The sequence below is a fragment of the Theropithecus gelada genome, chromosome 11, assembly GCF_003255815.1.
Source record: "Theropithecus gelada isolate Dixy chromosome 11, Tgel_1.0, whole genome shotgun sequence".
Taxonomy (NCBI): Eukaryota; Metazoa; Chordata; class Mammalia; order Primates; family Cercopithecidae; genus Theropithecus; species Theropithecus gelada.
In genome coordinates this window covers 47,700,969-47,723,496 of record NC_037679.1, presented here as the reverse complement: position 1 = coordinate 47,723,496, position 22,528 = coordinate 47,700,969, and the positions used below count along the sequence as shown (strand labels likewise).

The window sequence follows — 22,528 nt, the reverse complement described above, 5'->3', positions numbered from 1 at the left end:
AAAAGATTTTGGATTATCTGGGTGGTCCCACTCTGATTTACATGAGTCCTTATAAAAGGGAGGCAAGTGTTTCAGAGCCAGAGAGGGAGATTTGAAAATATTACACTGCTGGGTTCAAAGATGGAAGAGGGATTCACAAGTCAAGGAATGCACGTTGCCTCTGGAAGCTGGAAAAGGCAAAGAAAATGATTTTTCCTTTAGAGCATCCAAAAGAAACACAGCCCTAATGAACACCTTGATATTAGCCTATTCAGACCTATTTTAAACTTCTGACCTCCAGAACTGTAAAATAACAAATTTGTGCTGCTTTAAGCCACCAAGTTTGTAGTACTTTGTTATAGCAGCAATGAGAAGCTACTACATCCTGTCTCTCTAGTTTCCGTTAAGAGTTCCTCAGGCTTTCTTTGTCTTTATGGCACTGATATTTTTGAATGAGACAGTCCTCCCCTTTAAGAAAAGTGTTTCTCTTTGCAACATTTGATTGATGTTTCTTAATGTTTCTGTGGCGCTTATGCAATTCAAGTGACAATGCTACATAAGTGATGATTTGTGCTCAGGTTACCACATCCAGAGGCACACAAAGTCCGTCTTCTCCTCATGGTGCTATTTGTTTTGATCATCTGGTTAAGGTGTTCAACTATTTATGTATATTTACTCATTCACAATTTTGGAGAGACACTTTAAGGCCATGTAAGCAATCCTTCTCCTTTTCAAAGTTTCTCCCACAGATTTAGCATCTATTGATTATACTTACCTGAACCAATCTTTGCTATCATTGTCAGTTTTTCATTCAGAGTTTTTAAAGGCACAGCTAAATGTGGAAGAGATTGGCAGTATGTGATGCTACTCTAACAGTAAGCCTTCCAGCCTTCTTCCCTTTTCAGTACCCTTCCTCAGGTATGCACAATTTCACTTCTTGGCTATTCTCATCTTCTTTTACCTGGCCCTGTTACTTACCTCTGGGCTCTTTCCATTTTCTTTGATACCTCAGGATTTATTATTTGATGTTTTGGTTCTTCCTGAATAGACAGAGTGATTTAAAAAGAAATACATCCAATCATTTCGTTCCTCCTTCTTTATATTCATTGAGTGGCTTTTTGTTGCTCTTAGGAAACAGGAAAAGGAGCTACTTCAACAAGGCCTCCAAGACTATAGTGATCTAGCTGGGTGAGGTGGCTCACGCCTGTAATCCCAGAATTTTGGGAGGTCAAGACAGGCAGATCATGAGGTCAGGAGATCGAGACCATCCTGGCTATATTAGCCGGGGGTGGTGGTGGGCACCTGTAGTGCCAGCTACACAGGAGACTGAGGCGGGAGAATGGCATGAACCCGGGAGGCAGAGCTTGCAGTGAGCCGAGATCGGGCCACTGCACTCCTGCCTGGGCGACAGAGCAAGACTCCATCTAAAAAAAAAAAAAAAGACTATACTGATCTGGCAACTTACCTTTCCATATCCCTTTTCTTCCTTTATCATTACCGGTTCCTTCCTGCCACATATCTTCTTGCCTGGCTTTCTCTGTACCTGGAATCCTCATTGGTTCTTTTGTCTAGATAACACCTGATTCTTTTAGATTTCAGTTTTGATTTTTGATGAAACCAAATTGTTCTATTGGAAACTATTCATAACACTCCTCAGAGTAGCAGTTTTGGATGTATTTGTGGGATGATTTAATGGATAATCTTCCACCAACCTGTAAACTGCACGAAGGTAGGAACTATATTCTTTTTGCTCTGCATTAGATTCTCAGTGCCTCATGGATGCTCATAGGCATTTAATGAATATTTGCTGAAAGAAAGTGAAGAAAGGAAAGAAGGAGAAAAGTTCCCTAGTATATAATCATTTATAATTTTCTTGAGGCACAGATTTGAACTGAGTATAGTTCACAAGGTTATGATGATGTGGTGAGTGCCTATAACTCATCACACAGTTTCTGTACTGCAACATTATCTTCTTTTAGATGAGTGTGCATTTTTTGAAAGATTTTAGGTGTAAGAATTGTATTATGCGATTTTGGGGAATCACAGCTTCTTTAAGCCTTCTGTTCTACTGCTTTAATTGGTCATTTTTGTATTCAAGAACCTGTTTATTGTTCCCATTTACTAAAGGCTAAGAGCCAAATTCCTGAACCTGATGTTCATGACTCTTCGTAATCCTGCCCTACCCTAACCAGCTCGTCTGAATACCCATTATTCCCCAACACAAACTTCCAACCACAGCCACATGCACTACGGCCTCCTAAAATCACTGTGCCTGTTCTCAGGATGCCCTTTCTTCTCCCATCCACTTACCCAAATTCTACCCACAGAATTAGGCAGTATCTTGGGGCTTAAACCATCTTAGTGGTCATCTCCTCCAAGGTCAGTTTAAGATTTCTCTTTCACACAAGGTCATTTTCTGCTCTTTCAGACCACAGTTTCTCTCCCCTGTATCATTTGATCAGGTCAAATTGGCATCACATCTACTCTGTGCTGAGTGTTTTGCTTGATGCTGGGGCTTGGTGGTCAGCAACACTAACATTGCACCTGCTACGTGGACCCTGTCTTATAGTTTATTATCTTGTGACTTCTATGGAATTTGTCCAGAAGCTATTCATCTTGGGTACATGATCATATATTGCTTACATAGAGCTTAATATTTTAAGTGTTATATAATTGTCTCAAAGTATTTTGTGAGAAATAATCAAAATACAAAAAAATATGAGTTGTGGTGTGCATATAATAATTGTCAGATACCATCATTATTATTTTGTTGTTGTGTTCTCTTTTTACTATATTTTGACTATCTATGGAGCAAGGTTGAACTCTTTTACTCCTGTGTATCTCCTCACCATTCTTTAGACAATCCAATGCATATAGTCGCTCCTCAAAAAATAGTTATGAATAAACATTTAACTCTTGGCAAAAATGCTAGTTTTCCAAATCTTGAAGGAGCCCATCTTATTAGTTTAGACTCCTGTGGTTTTCACTAATAGTAAAAGTCCCATTATAAGGACAGTAAAGAATAGCATGTCACCTAAGGGCATGGATGCAACAGGTCTCATGAAAAGACTGGAACCAGGATTGGGAACTATGAGTTTTTCCTTCTCCTTCTCTGAACCTCTGTGTCTCTGCCTCATTCTTTTTGTGCAGATTTTTTTCTCCTTTGTTCCAATCACTTGGTAGAATGTAACTGCCCAAGAGCTGCCAGATTTACATATTCCAATTTCAGCCCTCCTCAGAGACTAATTATCAGTTTCTAATGATCAATACCAATTTTGGGGAGGAACTTTCTGATTGGTCCATCCAAGACAGGTGTCTACCATCATCCCATCAACTGTGGCTACAGGGAAAGTTCACTGTTTGTAAGCATGGATTCTGAGGCTCCACTCCTATGATGTGGCATTCTCCCTATGAAAATAGACGTCAGCCAAATAGACACTTGTACTCAACTATTTATCTGCCTCGATCTTCCATGTAATAAGAAAATATTTATTTAAAAGGAATAAGCATAAAATGTTAATTGAATGAATGAAATATGACATTAAATGCTATTGTAAGTAGTTCTTTTGTATATTCTACTATAGTACAGGGGGCCGTCTTCCTAATAAGTGATTATATTAAGATGCTGTTCAGATTATCTAGGCCATTATTGTCTGATAGAAATACAATGGAAGCCACATTCATAATCTTAATTGTCTGGTAGCCACACTAAAAAAATAAATAAATAAAAATGAGCAGCTGAAATTAAGTATAATGAAATGTATTTTTTTTTTTTTTGAGACTGAGTCTGGCTCTGTCGCCCAGGCTGGAGTGCAGTGGCCGGATCTCAGCTCACTGCAAGCTCCGCCTCCCAGGTTCACGCCATTCTCCTGCCTCAGCCTCCCGAGTAGCTGGGACCACAGGCGCCCGCCACTTCGCCCGGCTAGTTTTTTGTATTTTTTAGTAGAGACGGGGTTTCACCGTGTTAGCCAGGATGGTCTCGATCTCCTGACCTCGTGATCCGCCCGTCTCGGCCTCCCAAAGTGCTGGGATTACAGGCTTGAGCCACCGCGCCCGGCCTAATGAAAAGTATTTAGCCCCATGTATCCGAAATATTGTCATTTCACTTTAAAATCAATATAAAAATTATTAATGGAATGTTTTATATTTTTCATACTATTCAAAATCCACAGTGTGTTTTACACCAGCAACATATTATAGTTCATACACTAAATTTTCATTAGAAATAGTTATTCCATATTTAGATTTTTTTTAATAAAATTTACTATTGAAAAGATAGTCACATTTCTGTTTTCTCCAAACATACTTAAAAGTTTTCCAGCCTCTAAATAGGGTGATATTATTGACTTTTCAATTTAAAGAAATTATAGTTAAGTAAAATGAAAATTTTAGCTTTGCAGTCACATTTGATGCATTTTGAGTGAGAGGAGCTGTAGATGGATAGTGGGATTCCCATATTGGCCAGCACCAATTAGACAGGCCCCTTTGTTTTACAGATGGAGAAACTGAAGTCCTGAATAGGTTAAATGACTTTCCTGAAATCACAAAGTGAATTGACAGAGTTGGGACTAAAAACTGGGCCTCTGGTTCCTCGTTTCTGCCCTCAATCCCCAAACCCCTGTGCTGTTCCTTCACTTTTCTATTTTAGGTCTGGCCTAGGGGCCATTTATAGGTCTGCCCTGGAAAATAACACGTATTTAGAGTGCTTTGGTTGATTTCCATCTTAATCAGATTGAGGTTTCTACGTCACTTTAATTCAAACAGGATGCCTAAAGTGAACACTGAAGACCCAAATTAATTGTTTAGGGAGAAGACTAAAATAAATCATTACAAAACCCAGCTTATCCAAAGAGAAGTTAAGATTTCAGAGACTACACTGGCAACATGAACATGCAATATTTATTTTGCAAAGTGCTTTTATAGGAAAGTTTTAAATTTGCCTGCCCATGGAATGTTTGAGAGTAGAATGTCAGCTTTCTAGCCACAAGGATAAAAACCAAAAGAACAGTAAATAAAGTCTACAAATGGCAATTGTCAGGATTCCTCAGAGAAATTTACCTTCATTGGTATGACTCTGGATTAATTGAAATGAAACAGAAAGAACCATTTCTATTCCCAAGAGATTTCTTAATTGAGCCTAAGAATCATTGTGTCTGGTCCAGACGTGAGACCACATGAGTCATATGACTTCAGCAGAAAAAAACACGTCAGTTGTATGTGCTTTCACTATTCTCATGGCTACTAGAACAAAATGAGTGATCGAGAGTCCTGGTTTCTCATGTTTCTGTGTAAATTTGTTATGTAACCTGGAACGAGACACTTCACTACTCTAGGCCTTGATTTTCCCACGTATGCAGTTGGTGAGACTGGTCCTCAATATTCCTTCTAGGTCTGAAATTCTGGTGATTCTGATGACATGGCTCTAAATTTTGATTACTCATCCCAGAGGTAGATGCCGAAAGCACAAACAGAAAGGCATGCTTTGGCCCTAGGCATGCTTATGTCTAATTCCAGCAAGACGGAAGTTTGACAGAAATTAAAGAAAGTAAAACAAAAACAAATTGGGCAGTAATGCCGGTAATTAGATTAATCGGATTAGAAGGTTGGGTGAATACTCCTTGTAAATATTCTTAGAAACATCGTAGTTTATGAGCCAGGCTTTTCTCTCTGAGAATCGCTAATTGACATTTCACCAACTCCTGTGAAAAGAACGCTCTCTCTGGGTAGATACTAGCTTTAGGCCCTATAAGAAAGCACATAGATATCTCTCTGTGAACAGCTACCAAATGGAAAGTAGTGTAAAGTGCATCAATGAAGAAGTGTTATAGTATGTTTTGTCTACTTTCAGCTTCTTATTCCATAAATCTTACTGTGACTGTTCTTAAAGACTGTCTTTGGGCTGGGCGCGGTGGCTCACGCCTGTAATCCCAACACTTTGGGAGGCCGAGGTGAGTGGATCACCTGGGGTCAGGACTTCAAGATCAGCCTAGCCAACATGGTGAAATCCCATCTCTACTAAAAATACCAAAAGTTAGCTGGGTGTGATGGCGGGTACCTGTAATCCCAACTACTCAGGAGGCTGAGGCAGGAGAATAGCTTGAACCCAGGAGGTGGAGGTTGCAGTGAGCTGAAATCACGCCATTGCACTCCAGTCTGGGCGACAAGAGCAAGACTATGTCTCAGAAAAAAACAAAACAAAACAAAAAAATAACAACAACAACAACAACAAAAAAAAACAGACTGTCTGTGCATCTAATACCAATGCGGAATAATGTGTCAAATTATTTCACCTAATAAACCAGCACAGCTTCCTGAATGAGGCAGGAGATGGAGAGGAGCAAGCATGCCAGAATTAGCAAGTCCCCAGGGTGATTTTAAAACACATAGTTTATTTCAGCCAGTTTCTCAGATTTACTGGTTCTAGAACTACAGAGATTCTGTGTCACATATTTTGTGGAATTAATATATTACCTTTTAAAAATTTATGCTTAGTTTTAGAATGTGCATGCATTTCTGTTGTTGGTCTTTGGAAACAGTCATATTTCTTGTTATGTTTAGAATACTTTTAATTTTATTCATTTTAAATGATACATTTTATTTAATCATTTAGTGAGATCATTGATTTGGTGTTCATGGTACTTTAAAATTCCTAAGGAAGTTCACAGTTTTTAACTGAATTGTCAGTGGTAGTGACATGCTAGCAGCTCAAGCATATTGATTCAACATCATTGAGTCAGTTTGGATTCTAGAATCATACATGTTATAAGTACACGGGGATAGAAAGCACATGTTTTTAGTAGTCCTAGCTAGAGCTGCTATATTAAGCCAAGAAAACATAAGACAGAAGCTATCAAGAAAGGAGGTAAGAAATTGAGAGCATGGAGTCAAGAAAAAAGTTTTTACACTCAAAGCAGAATCTATATATTTCTTCATTTGGAAACTACACATACAGATGAATAAAGCATCAAATTACTGTACATGCACTTCAAGAATTTAAAAACTATTATTTGTGTCACCTTTGACATCCTGTATGACCGCCAATTTTCTTAATCCTTTATATTTTCCAGTGAAGGAGAGAACATTATATCCTACTTTCTTCTAATGAATATCATTGAGTAAATGTTTATATAAAAATATTTAAGTTTAAAATGTCTCTGAAAAATAAGAAACAGTGATAATGTTGTTTATTAAGGCAAAGGAAAAAGTACATTTGTAAATTTGACAACCTTTAATCATTTCTTTCATAATCATAATCTTGGAGGAATTGAAAAACAGAAAGACCTGCTATCACCTCACAAATGAAATACTTAGTTCAGTGTGTTTTATTCTCCTTGCAAATCATTGATGATATTTAATTAAAAATTACAAAACTGCCAGACATTCCAGTCAAAACTAGTTCCCTTTCTTACAAGCAGGCAGATCAAAACTGACATTTAATATTATTTGTTTACCTTCATTTTATCTTTGATAAACTCAAGAATCTTAAAAAGCCAATATATACCTGGTTAAACAAATTACTGAAAAATAGAACTTTGAATTTATGATTCAGCCTTTTCCAAAGAAATAATAGCACAAGCAAAAATAAAAAAATGAATGAAATGTTATTGCCAGGGTTTTAGAAATACACGATTTTTCAACTGCGTAGGCACGTAGTTTTTATCAACTATCAACAAATTGTTCATGACTTTAGACGGGCAAACATTAGAGTAGGATTAGATTGTGGAATTTCCATGGTTTAACTCTAAGAAAGCACAGGATTGGGGTTGGAAATTTTACTGGAAAGAGTTGATTGTTTACACTGTTGATTTAGGTATGTGAAAATGGGAGGAGGTAGGGTAATAGCTAAATAGGAACTTAGAATATAAAATGTAAACATAGAGTTCAGTTGAAAATAGTGATCAACAGAAGTGGCAGTAAGTACCCCAGAATTCCCCAGCTTAAAAATAAGAAACAAATCAACAAAATCTTCTCTACTTTAACCACACACCCACAAAAAAAGGCAAAATGAACAAAGTACCTATTCATATAAGACAACTACCACAGAAACTAAAGGAATGTCTTAATTCAAAACAAGGGAATTTCATTTTGGTTCCTACTTGCCAGAGATCCTAGGCAAGCATATTCATAAAGTGAGGAAATAGAGTCCTAAGAGATTAATACCTGGAATTTCATTGTTAGAAAAATTTGCACAATTTCAGCAGAATGAATTGGTGAAAGCGACTCTATCACATAAATACTATTCAAATAGCATTTATACTGTATGCTGTGCTCCGTATCCTAGGAAATCTGTTCATTGTTGATAGGGCTGACTGTCTATAAGGAATTATCACTCTCTAAAAGGAGAGAAACTTGCAGAGCAATTCAGCATCCAAGGAAAGACTGACAGCTTTGAAAGAGACCTGATAATGATGCAAGTAGGAACTTGCATGTGCTTGAAATAAGCATTGATTTAACAAAACAAAGACTCTATTCTACATATACTTTGGAAACACATATTCTTTGAGAACTTGGTTTTGACGAGTTGAAATGGCCACTAAATTCCCATGTTGAGCTTTGTTTACCCTTCTTATCTGAAGCCAGAGCCAACAATCCTAAAAGTTTTGAATGACATTTAATGGTTCCAGGAATTGGGGCTTACCTATCTGCAGATAAACCTGTTTCCTTTTTGGCTGTATTATATTAAGTAAAACTGTTCTGTTAAATGAATATAAAGTGGTCCCTTCTATACTTTAGAATAAATAAATGACTTGAGCCAGCGGCAGTGACTCAGGCCTATAATCCCAGCACTTTGGAATGCTGAAGAGGGAGGATTGCTTCAGGCCAAGAGTTCAAGAGCAGCCTGGGCGACAAAGCAAGACCCCCATTTATATAGAAAAATTTAAAAATTAGCAGATTTGGTAGCATGCGTCTTGTAGTGCCAGCTACTTGGGAGGCTGAAGTGGGAAGATCACTTGGGCCCAGGAATTCAACGTTGCAGTGAAACATGAACCATGATTGCACCCCCACACTACAGCCCAGGACTCAGAGAGAGAGCCTGTCTCTGTAAAAAATTAAAGTATAAATAAATAAATGAAAGACTTGACTTTTCCCACAGAGATATTCTGCTAGTAAATAGAGAAATAAAGCTTAGTAGTGTGATTTATTTTGCATGACATCAATTACTCTGAGTACAATATTTTTGTTACAAGTTCTATTAAATTATTTATGCTTTTAATGAGCCAATTCAATGTTAGCTATTCCTAATAATAATCTTATTTTTGTCACTGCAGCATTTCAGCAGAGTTCAAAATACATCAGAGTTTCCACTTAAAAGATATTTATAAAAGAAAAGATAACACGTTAAAATCATATAAAGGATGCAACTTACAACCTCCTCCTCCTGTTACAAGAGTCCCTCCTCCTATTACAATAGTCCCTCCTCCTCCTGTCACACTAGTCCCTTCTCTTCCTGTTACAATAGCCTCTCTCCTCCTTTTACAACATTTTAAGTAATGTATATTAATTTTAAAAATCTGGCCAGGCACAGTGGTTCATGCCTGTAATCCCAGCACGTTGGGAGGCTGAGACGGGCGGATCATTTGAGGGCAGGAGTTTGAGACAGCCTGGCCAACATGTTGAAAGCTCGTCTCTACTAAAAATAAAAAAGTAGCCAGGCGTGGTGGCGGGCACCTGTCATCCGAGCTACTCGAGAGGCTGAGGAAGGAGAATCACTTGTGTGACTAAAATGATAGCTTTGAAGAGTACTCCGAGTTTTATGGCACTTATTAAAATAGCTGCTTTGTCTCCTTTTTCATGTCTTGCAGCCAAGTCATTGTTGGATAAGCGAGATGGTAGTACAATTGTCAGACAGCTTGACTGATCTTCTGGACAAGTTTTCAAATATTTCTGAAGGCTTGAGTAATTATTCCATCATAGACAAACTTGTCAATATAGTGGATGACCTTGTGGAGTGCGTGAAAGAAAACTCATCTAAGGTAACTTTGTGTTCATTGGGATTATTTTTCATTACTCTTCTTTAAAAACCCATGCTTCTTGGTGCTGTTGGGGAGAATGAGGCACCTTTATGATATTTTGATTGTAGAAACTTCAAATTTAAAAATCTTGTTCAGATGAGCAAAGAAAACAAGTATTTGCAGTTATAGTGCAATACTGAAGTGTGCGTTCAGACTTAAATATTGTCATCTAATATAAAAATAAAACTTATTTACATTACAATGCAAAATCAGTCCTGCCTTTATCTTCATTTTTCATAAGTGAAGTCCTCAAAATCTTCCTGTTAAGTTACAAGTGTTCATTTAAATGGGAAATTGTCTGTAATAGACACATATCCCTGTCCTTTTATCCATAATGTAATCACCCCATAGGTCACAACAAAGAAATACATTTTGGCTCCCCAGAGTCACTGGATAACTGATCATCCCCAACTTCAGGATGTGGGCACGACACATGGAATAGGCAGTGTACTCCAGAAAATGAGAGTGGGATATTGGAGTTTAAATTCTGGCTCTGTCACTAATGAGTTCTGTGAGCATAACTTCTTTGTACCTCACTTTCTTTATATTTAAAGTGGGGACAATGCCAGAATTCATCTAACAGGGTTGACATTAGGTGATTTGTCATGAGTACTTTGACACCATACCTAGCAAAATAAATATTAATAAAATTTTACATTTTTTCATCACACTGTGTCTATAGCAGAATCATGCTTAGCAGACCTGATTTGGTATACAGTTCAAATGGCCAAAGATTAGCTTAGGAGACTTCTATAAGTTTAAATTCAAAGTTTTAAACAGGATTCTGTACCTTAATACCTAAATTCTTTTTCCTGTGTCCCATCTAAATTCCAGCTACTCTGTAAGACCCAACTTCAATCCTATTTGTGCTCTCCAATCTTATAATTCTTACCATACTAATAATCCAATCACTACCTTTAATCTTTCTATTGTTTTGTTTTCTAATTTCCAAAGTCAGAATGTAGTGTTAACCACTCTTTCATATTACTACTGCATATAGTGTGCTGACAGCATTCAAAAGAAGTAGAGGTTACAAAAAGAATATATCACACAAGGTGTCACAAAGGAAATAACATATGCATTAGAGCCTTAAAGATAAGTTAGGTAAATGAGTTAAGTCAATGGTGATGTTGGGAGGAACACAGAAAACAACAAAGAATGTGCATTTACTAATCATGACACTTTGGTGGGAACCCAGGAGATTACCGATGATATTTCCGCAGTTGTTTTGGAGATTGAGTTAATCTATATAACGCACTTAGAATAGTCCATAGTAAGTGACAGATAGTTGTTTATTTTGGTTACCTACTTTTCTTTATAATCCATTATGTATCCCTACAACATAGCTTTGATTTGCTTTGGGGAATTTTATATTAATTTTATATCAATTAATCATACCATTTTTATTATTTTGGGACTTGCTTCTTTCACTCAGCTTTAGGTTTAGAAGATGTATCCACTCTAAAGCATATAGCTGTAGTTAACCTTCTCCTGAACTGAACTCCACTAATTCAATGTATCACTAGGTATTAAGCCACTCTCTTTTGATTAACATAGTGATACAGATATTGCTGCAAAAAACCTTTTTATATGTCTGATGGTATGTATGTGCAATAGTTTCACTAGGGTATTTACCTGAGAATGGAATTTCTGAGTCACAGGAGGGGCACATGTCTAACTTTACTGGATAATATCAAATGTACCAATTTACATTATCTCAGCAGTACATAATAGTTCCCTTGCCAATATTTAGTATCATCTGACTTTCTGATTTTTGGATATTAGAGCATGCATTATGGAGAGGTCTTTTTTTTTCTAAAGACTAGAATTTCTTGTAATGGAGGGGTCTTTTAAAAATAAACCCTGATGTTTTTAATAAGCATCTCTAAAGAAAAATATCCCCAGTTTGTTTTCAAGGTTATTATTATTATTATTATTTGCCATGACATTGTGTTCACTGCGCCAGATTCAACTTGTGAGCCCACTGGGATCACTACCCCACATTACCAATTTGAATTACATACATTGAAACAGCCATCTAAAAGTGCTAATTGTAAGAGTCCAAATACTTTCATCTTTGAGGGACATATTTATAGTCCATTATCTTGACCTCAGTTAAGTCTAAAGACTATTTGAAAAATGTAATCCTTTTTTTTTTTTTTGTTCTAGGATCTAAAAAAATCATTCAAGAGCCCAGAACCCAGGCTCTTTACTCCTGAAGAATTCTTTAGAATTTTTAATAGATCCATTGATGCCTTCAAGGACTTTGTGGTGGCATCTGAAACTAGTGATTGTGTGGTTTCTTCAACATTAAGTCCTGAGAAAGGTAATACATGTAAGCATTTCCAGTTCAAATGTAAACAACAAACTTAAATCTTCCCTATATAGTAAGAATCTACCTCCGTGTTTAGCTGTAGCAAGACAATGTGCATGTATGTCTAATAAAAAAGCAAGTATCAATAGCACAGAAGAAACTAATGATTGTAGATTTCTTGGTTTCCAAGCCAAAGCAGTATTCATCAATTTCAAATCAGTGAGCTGTTTGTGAGTAAACAGTATATGAGATGGCCACTCATACCTTTTCTCATCTAATATTTTCCAGTAGTTACAATTATATTATTCTGTACCTGCAGTCTACTTAATGTTCCTTCTCAAATTTTTTTCTTAAGGATCTAATTCTGAAGTCACAAATTCTGATCCTCCCCAGTTACTCTGTATTGAGACTCTCTTTTCCCTTCACTGGGTCTCTGTAATACAAACCTGGATTCATGGCTTTCTTTTTTAATAAGAAATTACCATCAATGTGTCATTATTTGTATTTATTAACATATTTATTCAATAAGTATTTGTTCTACAAGGTGACAATGGTGAATTTCTTAGTAAAATAGAATAGCAGGACCCAGTATGAAATAAATAAGAGCTGAATACTCTAGATTTGGGAAGCAGACCTGGCAAGTAATCTGGTATTACACTTCACCTTTCAGGGACTCTATAAGTCATACAAATCACCATATAACACTGACACATTATTGCTTTCTATTTAGATTCCAGAGTCAGTGTCACAAAACCATTTATGTTACCCCCTGTTGCAGCCAGCTCCCTTAGGAATGACAGCAGTAGCAGTAATAGTAAGTACATATATCTGATTTAATGCATGCATGGCTCCAATTAGCACCTATAGGAGTATTGCATGGGCTTTCAAGGAAACTTCTACACTTATTACTATTGATACTGTTCTGTTACTGTTATTCCTTTTATGGTCTTCCTGAGACTTAAGTTTGTAGAATTAAATTTCCCTAGAGCTGGAGATAATGTTTAGAGAATTCGGCCAGTAAATTTTCTGCTAAGGTTATTTTAAATAAGACATAAAATTAATTTTAGAAATATGATTTATGCTTTTTGTTGAATCATTAAAATATATTCTGTGTGGAATGTGCCTGACAAAACCAGAAGTTTAAAATTGAGTGTATAAATGCAGTTTGTATAGAATTCCAAAGATATTTTCAGTTTTGTGTATATCAGTATTTACTATTGTGCATTTTGAAATTTGATGATCCTGTTATTTTACTACAGAATTATATGTTTGACGAGAATAGACTTATTCTTCTGAAATGTCTGTCCTCTTTGGCCAAGAACCCAGTTTTCTTTTAAAATCCAGGCAAAGGTCATTATAAAGGTTATTGTATTTACTAAATACTCTCTGGCCTCATGGAAAGTGCGGGGAGAAAAAAAATCATCTTGTGATCTAAGCTAAAAAGGTCATCCCTTAAGACTTACAAATGGGGCACTGTCATTTGTTCAGGGACTTAGAAGACCTGTCTATGAAACTAAGTAGCAATTTATTACTAATTCATAATAGCTTGTTACAATGCAAAATTTAAAAAAAAAAAAAAACCTGTAAATTGCAATTTACTTATTTTGGAATTCGTTGCCACCAAAACCTGACCTGAAGTGATTTTTGGCTATTTATAGTATTTATTTATCTTTCCAAAAGTGAATATATATTTTACTAATGAAATATTAATGTATTTGATTACAGGATGCTACCCAGGATTCACTGGGGACAGTATATGTTATACATTATTTGCAGGACAGAATCTTCTAAAACCTAAAATTCTAAATTACATATCAGTTCTGAAAGTGTCAAAAAGGGACTACGGCCCTCTTTGTGTGTTAGTCAATTAAGGGCTTTCTTACTAACTATGGATTTTATTAAATTTTCAAAGAAGCAACTCTGTCTTCTTAAATTCTCTGCTTATATTTCATTGATTTCCAATCTTTATTATTTCCTTCCATTTGCTTTGTGTTTCATTTACTCCGCTTTTTCTAGCCTTTCAAAGTAGAAAAATTAGATCATTGATTTTAAACTATTTTTGCTAATTACAAGCACTTAAATGTATAAATTTTCTTATATACAAATGCTTTAGCTGCACCTCACACATTTTTATGTTGTGATTTTATTATTTTTCTAAATATTTGTTAATTGTGATTTCTTCTTTGATTCACAGATAATATAAAAGTGAGTTGTTTGATGTCAAAAAGTTTGAGGTTTTCCTATATATCTTCTTGTTACTGGTTTATGAATTTTGTTGTCAGAAAACATACTCTATAATTTTTTTGAAATCTGCTGAAACTATTTTATGTATATTATTTAACTATTGAATGCGCACTCAAATTTGGCCAAAATGGTTGATAGTGTTGTTTATATCTTCTCTTCCTTATTAAACATTGTATCTAATTTTTATTAATTATTGAGAAAGGGGAATTGAAAATGTTTACTTTTGATTACGGATTTGTCTGATTTTCCTTTTGGTTTTGGGTTTTTCGCTTCATATATTTTGAAGCTTTATTATTATGGGCTTATACATTGATTGTTGTTAGATCTTCCCTGTTTAATTGACCTTTTAATCTTACTGAAATATCCCTCTATCTCTGATAGTGCTCTTTGGCTTGAAGTGTGTTTTATCTGATACTAGTAGAGCAAGTCTTATGCTTACTGTTTTCATGGTATATGTTTGATTTTCCTTTATTTTCAGTCTATTGTCTTTATTTTTAAAGTACATTTCTGGTAGACAACATACACTTGGGTTTCACTATTTTATTTAGTGTGTCTCTGTTAATTAGAGTGTTTCATCCATTTCTGTGTAATACATCATCGGTATAGTTGGATTTTAATCCACCATTTTCTTATTTGTTTTTTATCTGTCTCATTTGGGTATTGCTCTTCCATTCCTTATTTCTCACCCTTTTTTGGGCTACTTCATTTTTTTCTAGTGTTTAATTTTAATTACTGTGGGCTTTTCAACAGTACCCTTTTGCATTATGTTGTGATTATTTGGGGAATTAAAGTATACACTTTAACTTGTAATCTTCTACTTAGAGTTACTGTTGTAGCACTTGAGAAAAAATACAAGAACCTCGAAACAGGATAGTTGTACTTACCCATACCCATCTTTTGTGTCATCATTGACATATAGTAATATATCTACATCAGTTATAAATTCCACAATATAGTCTACAATACACAATGCAGTTCAATTATTGCTTTGAACTGTCATACGTATTTTAAAGTAAGAGAAGAAGAAATATATTGTCTTTTATATTAACCCGCATATTTGTTATTTCCTGTACCCTTCATTCCCTCTTGTCAGTCCAAGTTTCCATTTGGTATTAATTTCCTTCAAGCTGAGAAACATTCTTTGGCATCTCTTATAATACAGATCTGCTGGCAGCAAATTCTTTTTTCTTTTTAATTGGAAAAATATCTTTTTTTGTCTTCCATGTAGCAGGTACTTTTTACTAGATATTGAAGTCTGAGTAAACAGAATTTTTTTTTCTTTTAGTCTTTTAAAAATATCACTCTATTGTGTTCCTGCAGATACTGTTTCTGGAAAAAAAAAAAAAAAAAAGTAGCCACCATTTGTCTTATTTTTTCCCTGCATGTACTGGGTCGTTTCTTCCTCTGCCTTCTTTCAAAGTGTTCTCCTTTTAACAGTTAAACTAGAATATGCCTACGAGTGGTTTTCTTTGTATTTATCTTTCTTGAGATTTATCAAGCTTTTGGATACATAAATTTGTTTTCCCTGAAATTTGGTGAAAAAATAGCGATAATTTTTTCAATTTTTTTAATCCATTTTATCTCTTCTCTCTTTCTGAGATACTACTTGCATGTATGTTAGCAGTTTGCTAGTGTGTCATAGGTCATAGAAGTTTTATTCATTTATTTATCCTCTTTTCTCTCTGTTCTTCTGAGTAATTTCTACTTGTCTGCTTTCAAGTTCATTGACCTTTTCTTCTACCATCTCTGATCTGCTGAATTTTTCATCCAGTGAATTATTTTATTTATACATTTATATTTTGTCTTCTAGAATGTCCAGTTAATTTTTTAATGTGTTTTATGTTTGTCTGCTGGAATTTTCCATCTGCATACTCATTATGAAAAAAATTCTTTTTTATCACTTAAGCATAATGGTCATAGCTGCTCTAAAGTTCTTGTCTCCAAATTTCAACACACAGGTCATCCCAGAGTTAATGTCTATTGACTTCTTCCTCCTTGATTAGGGGTCACATTTCCTTTTAAATGGTTAGTGATTGTTTAAATGCCAGATATTATGAATTCTATGCTGTTGAATATCTTTCAGTTCTATAGCATTTCTTTAGAGGCTATTGAATTGTGTTTTGGTAAGAGGTTCGAATACTAGCAGATGAGATTTATCTTTTCTCCCAGCCTTGTTTTTAAACGTTCTTGGGTACAAACGAAAGTAGCCTTATTCCTAAGGCATGGAATATCTGAGACACCTCTAAAGTACTCAGAAAATCTCTCCAATATTGCTTGTCGTAACAACTTTGTCCACCATTGTTCTGTGACTGCTAAGGTCTCTATTAATATTATAGCTTCCCAAAGGTTTGGTTTTTGTTTTCTTTTGTTGTTGTTATTTTATTTTTTAGTCAGGTTTTGTGACTTCTCTACTGGTGCATATAAAGCTTATTATTGGACCAGTAACTTAAGGAGATTCATCTAGAGATTTCTGATGCTCCTTCTTTGCACAGCTCCCTTCTTTGAAATAACCTAGATCTAGAAACCCCAGCCACATCAGCAGCTCTGAATTTCAATCTTTGACTCCCTGCCTTAGTGAGGCCATTGATCCTTGCCTGGACTCTGTCTTCCACACCTCAATCTGAAAGTGCACCCCAGATAGGAGAGCTGAAAGCCGAAAGCCAGGGCAAACATGAGCCTCACTTAGTGTGGATTCCTTGTCTCACGAATTACACATTTGTGCTGCTGTTCCCTAATTTCTGAAACGAGTTGCCTCATAATTTGTCCAGAATTATAATTACTTAGGTTGGAAAGGCTAGTCTGCTACCATCGTGTTTGGAAACAAAAAGTCTTTCCTACTGATTTTAGAAGACAAATTAAATATAAAATACCTATTTAATCCCATGCCTCTGAATTAGAGATTACTTTTTAAATTGCAAGATGAATGGACAAGCTTCTTTTTTGTTCATTGTTTCTTTTTTCTTTCTTTTTAAAAAATTTTGAGTCTTGCGTTGTCAGCAACTTTTAGCTAGGTGATGTCACTCATGAATATGCCACTTAGATACCTATGCACAAGACAAGATTTTGTGGTGCTCACATTCTAAGAGAAACAGAAGTAAATACTCATAGTACAGTACATAATATGTATCATAATAGAATTATGCACATGTTTTTAGTTGTAACACAAAGGGGGTAAGACTTGTTTTTTGGGAGAAGGGTTAGGGAAATTTGAAGAAAGCATGCTAGTTTTCAGGGATAACTCAAAAGTTGGCCATGTCAGAGGACCAGGGCATATGAAAACTTATTACAGAGATGTGAGTGTGTAAGGAAAAGTCATGGGATAATGGAATAACATACAATAACTAGTAGTTATCCAAAGGAAATTATGTTTATAGCATAACAGTAATATCCTTTATGATAAGTAAAGAGAATGTTTAAAAGATGTTTATGTTTGAGATCCTTGCAGACAGTACCTAAATGATAGAGAAAGAAATCCTAACTTTGTCATTACCTTATACATGTTCTAGAAATAGTCTTGACTCAACCTTCCTGGACTCATATACTAGTCAAGTTAAACTCTGTTGACTCTTCGGTCAAATGGAAGATCATAATACCTCCTTCACAGAGTTTCTGTGAGTTTTAAGTGAGTTAGTACACGTGTGCTTGGAGACATACCTGATGTCTTGTAAGAGTTCATCATTAAGTACTAGAATAATGAGATGCAATAAGACTTTGGATCAGTAATTATGTTGAACCTTTAGTGAGCTCCAGATCTGAATCAAGGAAGAATATTCATTTGCTTGTTTCATAAACACCAAGATAACCATGTCACAGGCATGGTGCTCCTAAAAATGCTCACTCTAAAAAGAAGTTCAGCAAAATTATAGCACAATTCTTTGTGTTCTATATGTCTACAGATGTTGGTTATTATTAGTCAAATGAAACAAGTCAGTTCCCAAGATTTCTGGACAGTGGATAGTTTTGGTAATAAGGAGATATAATTAATATGGTAATAACCCAGGAATTTGGGATTACTCAAATCCTGCCCAGATGAGCTTCCTCTCTACACAAATTCTCTGCAGGCTATCTTTGCATAAAATGAAAACTTTGTTGTCAGCTTAAGCTTTGTCCCCAAATACCCTTCATTTGGGCCTTGAGGCATACAATTCAAATCTCATTGATTCCTACTGGATAGCTGCAATGGAAAGTATTGAAAGTCATTCCCTGGAGGTCTAAGCAAATCTCTTCTGACAAAATTCTTTTTGTCTGCCTGCAAGAGGGACAGTAGTATCCCTGATGGACCAAAGACCTGGTTCTTAAGCCCCACGCATGAACAAGTGAAATAAAAAAAGTGAGGTAACGTTGACCTCTATAGGATGTGAAGCTCAGTAATCTATGGGCACTTCCCCCAACCCTCCCCCGCACTGCCGCCCCACCACCTAGTCTTTGCTGTTTTTCTCCCTCCCTCTCTCCTGCAGGAAGATTGCTGCTGTGTCTTAGTCAGATTCCAGGATTGCATCTTGGCTCATAGTCTTAGGGATGGAACTGTCAACATGGTAGTCACCGCACCCTCAGAGAGCACGTCTGCTTTCCTTAGTGAGGTCTCCCACACAGCTTTGTTTGAAGCCCCCTCCTTAGATGCTATCCTTCTGCCTGAGAAAGGTTTTAGGTAGCAAATTCCAGAATATCTCCCTCTTTAGTAAGCTGCTTTTTGCTTTTGAGTCTGGTCTTTCCTTTGGTCTGAGTGGTGAATTTCAAGACTTGGGTTTGGTCTTTGTATAGAACAGGAAGAACATGGTGTTTGGCTACCTTGATTCTGAGACATCTGGCTGACCCAACGTAGCCAAATACCAAGATAAAGGCATGAGAGATAGATTTGTTTGATAGTGTAAGTCATTTCCCCCCCAGAAATATATTAAGTCTGTGTTCCATATGTGTCAGAATTACCCAAGCCAGGTTTCTTTCTGTCTCTGTGATTTCTTTCCTTTTTAATGCATTCATCTTTTGGAGACTACATGGACTTATATTGCCTTGCAAAAGCAATATTCAGCAGAAAAATCAATCTTTTTGAATACTTTAAACAGATATAGGTCCAGAATGTGTTACGGAAACAGTTAAAAACAACCACAGCATAAGAGCAAAACTTCTAGGATGAATATGCTGTATTCATCACTGTGTTCTTTAAATTATAGGGAAGGCCAAAAATCCCCCTGGAGACTCCAGCCTACACTGGGCAGCCATGGCATTGCCAGCATTCTTTTCTCTTATAATTGGCTTTGCTTTTGGAGCCTTATACTGGAAGGTAAGTGTTGCCATTCCTTTTTTTTAATATGCCATGTTTACATAAATTATTAATCTTTTTTCCTCAAGAAATGATCCATTACGAAAACACTGAATTCTACCTTAGTTTATAATCTAAACAAAATTTAAATTTTAGAAAGTTTCCCATTTCTCATTACGTCTGGAGACAATCCCTCTAGCTGATTATTCACACTTAAGAATTAGGAACTAGCGTTAATAACCTGAACTAAATATGAAAAGGAAGATCTGCCAAAAATCATATGATATACTTAAAAGATAAATAGAAATGTCATTTGTATTATCTGCTATTTTTGGATTTCTACTCTTTTGTTCTCTTCTTATTGAAGCCTGTCTAAAATTTAAAAATGTGCAAAAATCATTGTGATTCAGCTTCTTGAAATGTCTTTTGAATTTGATTAAATGTCAACTTCTTTATTACTCTTTCTCCCCCAACATCCTAAAAATGTTGAGTTGATGGTACCGTGCAACTTTCATAATTTTTTATTACAAAAACATTTTGCATGCTACATGCTGAAAAAAACTGTTATTGGAGTTATTGACATAAAAGATAAAAGTGGAGTGCACTTACCTCTTAAATATTAGACCATTCATTGATCGTTTTACAGCATGTGTGTTTCTTCTTTTTCCAGAAGAGACAGCCAAGTCTTACAAGGGCAGTTGAAAATATACAAATTAATGAAGACGATAATGAGATAAGGTATTTTGTTTTGCTAAATGTGTGCCTAATCAAGCATGGCATTGCCATTTCACACACTGTGTACATGCCCAGAATGTCTTTAAGAAGTCCTTAATTCATGACAGTAGCTCCTAACCAGTGAGTCCCAACTCTTTATCCATCTTTCTGATGTCTCACTCTCTCTTCAATGCTGCATCTCGATTTACCTGTAGAATACCTTCACATAATTGTTTTCATTACCCTTCTTAGGGTTTATAAAGGGGTTACCTCTGCTTTCTTATTTAAGTAAGGCAGCAGAATCTTCTCAGACTCCTAGTTGTGGAACTCTGGAGGCATATTTGCTCATGTTCTTTCTTTTCCACACTTTTATCAAAACATACTGATTCAGCTCTCAGAGCCTTTTCCTAAGCTTAGTTCTTTTGGTAGGAAGCATTATCATCACTGACGTCTTTATGATCTCATGAGTTGCTGCCACTGATCTTTTCTTTTGCCCTTCTAAACTCAACCTTCAGTCACACTCTTCTGTAAACACTGGTTCATAGTGTGACTTCTTATTCGAAATATGTTCAGTGATTTTCTCTTGTATATTTAATATATCTTTTATTTTACTCTGGCTTTCAGAGCCCTTAACTTTTCTCAGCATGCTCGTTGTTTTCTGTAAAGCCAAATGAAAAATTTGCTGTAAGATGACTTTCCGTTCTCTGTAGCTGGCTCTTGTTACTCTTTCACCTTACCCTATACTGCCCAGTGCTCATATGTTCCCTTACCTTTGATTATAATTTTCATTTGGTGTGTTGCATTCTCTCATATCATGCCTATTGTATACACAGACACATATGAAATGCATATAGGCATGTTTGGTGTGTGTATATGCATATACAGAGAAAGAAATGTTTTAACTACTTTGAAAGACTACCTTAAGACAAAGAAGTCTTACCTCTTCCCTATAGTAATAAGAAGGTAAGCTCCCCATTAAATTTTGCAATCTTCTACTACTGTATTTACAGAAAAGCTGCCTTTTACAATGCCCAGGTCATGGTGTACCTCAGAATCTCTGACTAAGAGCAAATAAGCATGATTTTTTAAATTTTTTAAAATTTTTTATTTTTTATTGTTTTTCAGTATGTTGCAAGAGAAAGAGAGAGAGTTTCAAGAAGTGTAATTGTGGCTTGTATCAACACTGTTACTTTCGTATATTGGTAAGTTTTTTTTCTTTCCTTTTTTTTTCTTTTTTTCTTTTATTCTTTAAGTTCTAGGGTACATGTGCACAAAATGCAGGTTTGTTACATATGTATACATGTGCCATGTTGGTGTGCTGCACCTATTAACTTGTCATTTACATTAGGTATATCTCCTAATGCTATCCCGCCCCCCTCCCCACCACGCCATGACAGGCCCCAGGGTGTGATGTTCCCCGCCCTGTGTCCAGGTGTTCTCATTGTTCAGTTCCCACCTATGAGTAAGAACATGCAATGTTTGGTTTTCTGTCCTTGAGATAGTTTGCTCAGAATGATGGTTTCCAGCTTCATCCATGTTGCTATAAAGGACATGAACTCATCCTTTTTTACAGCTGCATAGTATTCCATGGTGTATATGTGCCACATTTTCTTTAACCAGTGTATTATTGATGGACCTTTGGGTTGGTTCCAAGTCTTTGCTATTGTTAATAGTGCCACAGTAAACATATGTGTGCATATGTCTTTATAGCAGCATGATTTATAATCCTTTGGGTATATACCCAGAAATGGAATGGCTAGGTCAAATGGTATTTCTAGTTCTAGATCCTTGAGAAATTGCCACACTGTCTCCCACAATGGTTGGACTAGTTTATAGTCCCACCAACAGTGTGAAAGTGTTCCTATTTCTCCACATCCTCTCCAGCACCTGTTGTTTCCTGACTTTTAATGATCACCGTTCTAACTGGTATGAGATGATATCTCATTGTGGTTTTGATTTGCATTTCTCTGATGGCCAGTGATGATGAGCATTTTTTCATGTGTC

General features: G+C 35.9%; 1 protein-coding gene across 2 annotated transcripts in view; it reads left to right on the top strand.

The window, feature by feature from the left end:
* KITLG (KIT ligand) overlaps positions 1 to 22,528 on the top strand; it is an 88,708-nt gene that overhangs the window by 54,472 nt on the left and 11,708 nt on the right. The window contains exons 4-9 of one of the 2 annotated variants that reach the window (XM_025403395.1): positions 9,783 to 9,953; positions 12,162 to 12,318; positions 13,037 to 13,120; positions 19,722 to 19,831; positions 20,481 to 20,548; positions 21,650 to 21,726. In XM_025403395.1, the coding sequence (XP_025259180.1) occupies positions 9,783 to 9,953; positions 12,162 to 12,318; positions 13,037 to 13,120; positions 19,722 to 19,831; positions 20,481 to 20,548; positions 21,650 to 21,689 (630 nt within the window). In that variant the 3' untranslated portion in view covers positions 21,690 to 21,726. The remainder of the gene's footprint in view (positions 1 to 9,782; positions 9,954 to 12,161; positions 12,319 to 13,036; positions 13,121 to 19,721; positions 19,832 to 20,480; positions 20,549 to 21,649; positions 21,727 to 22,528) is intronic. The other variant, XM_025403396.1, reaches the window with a different exon arrangement.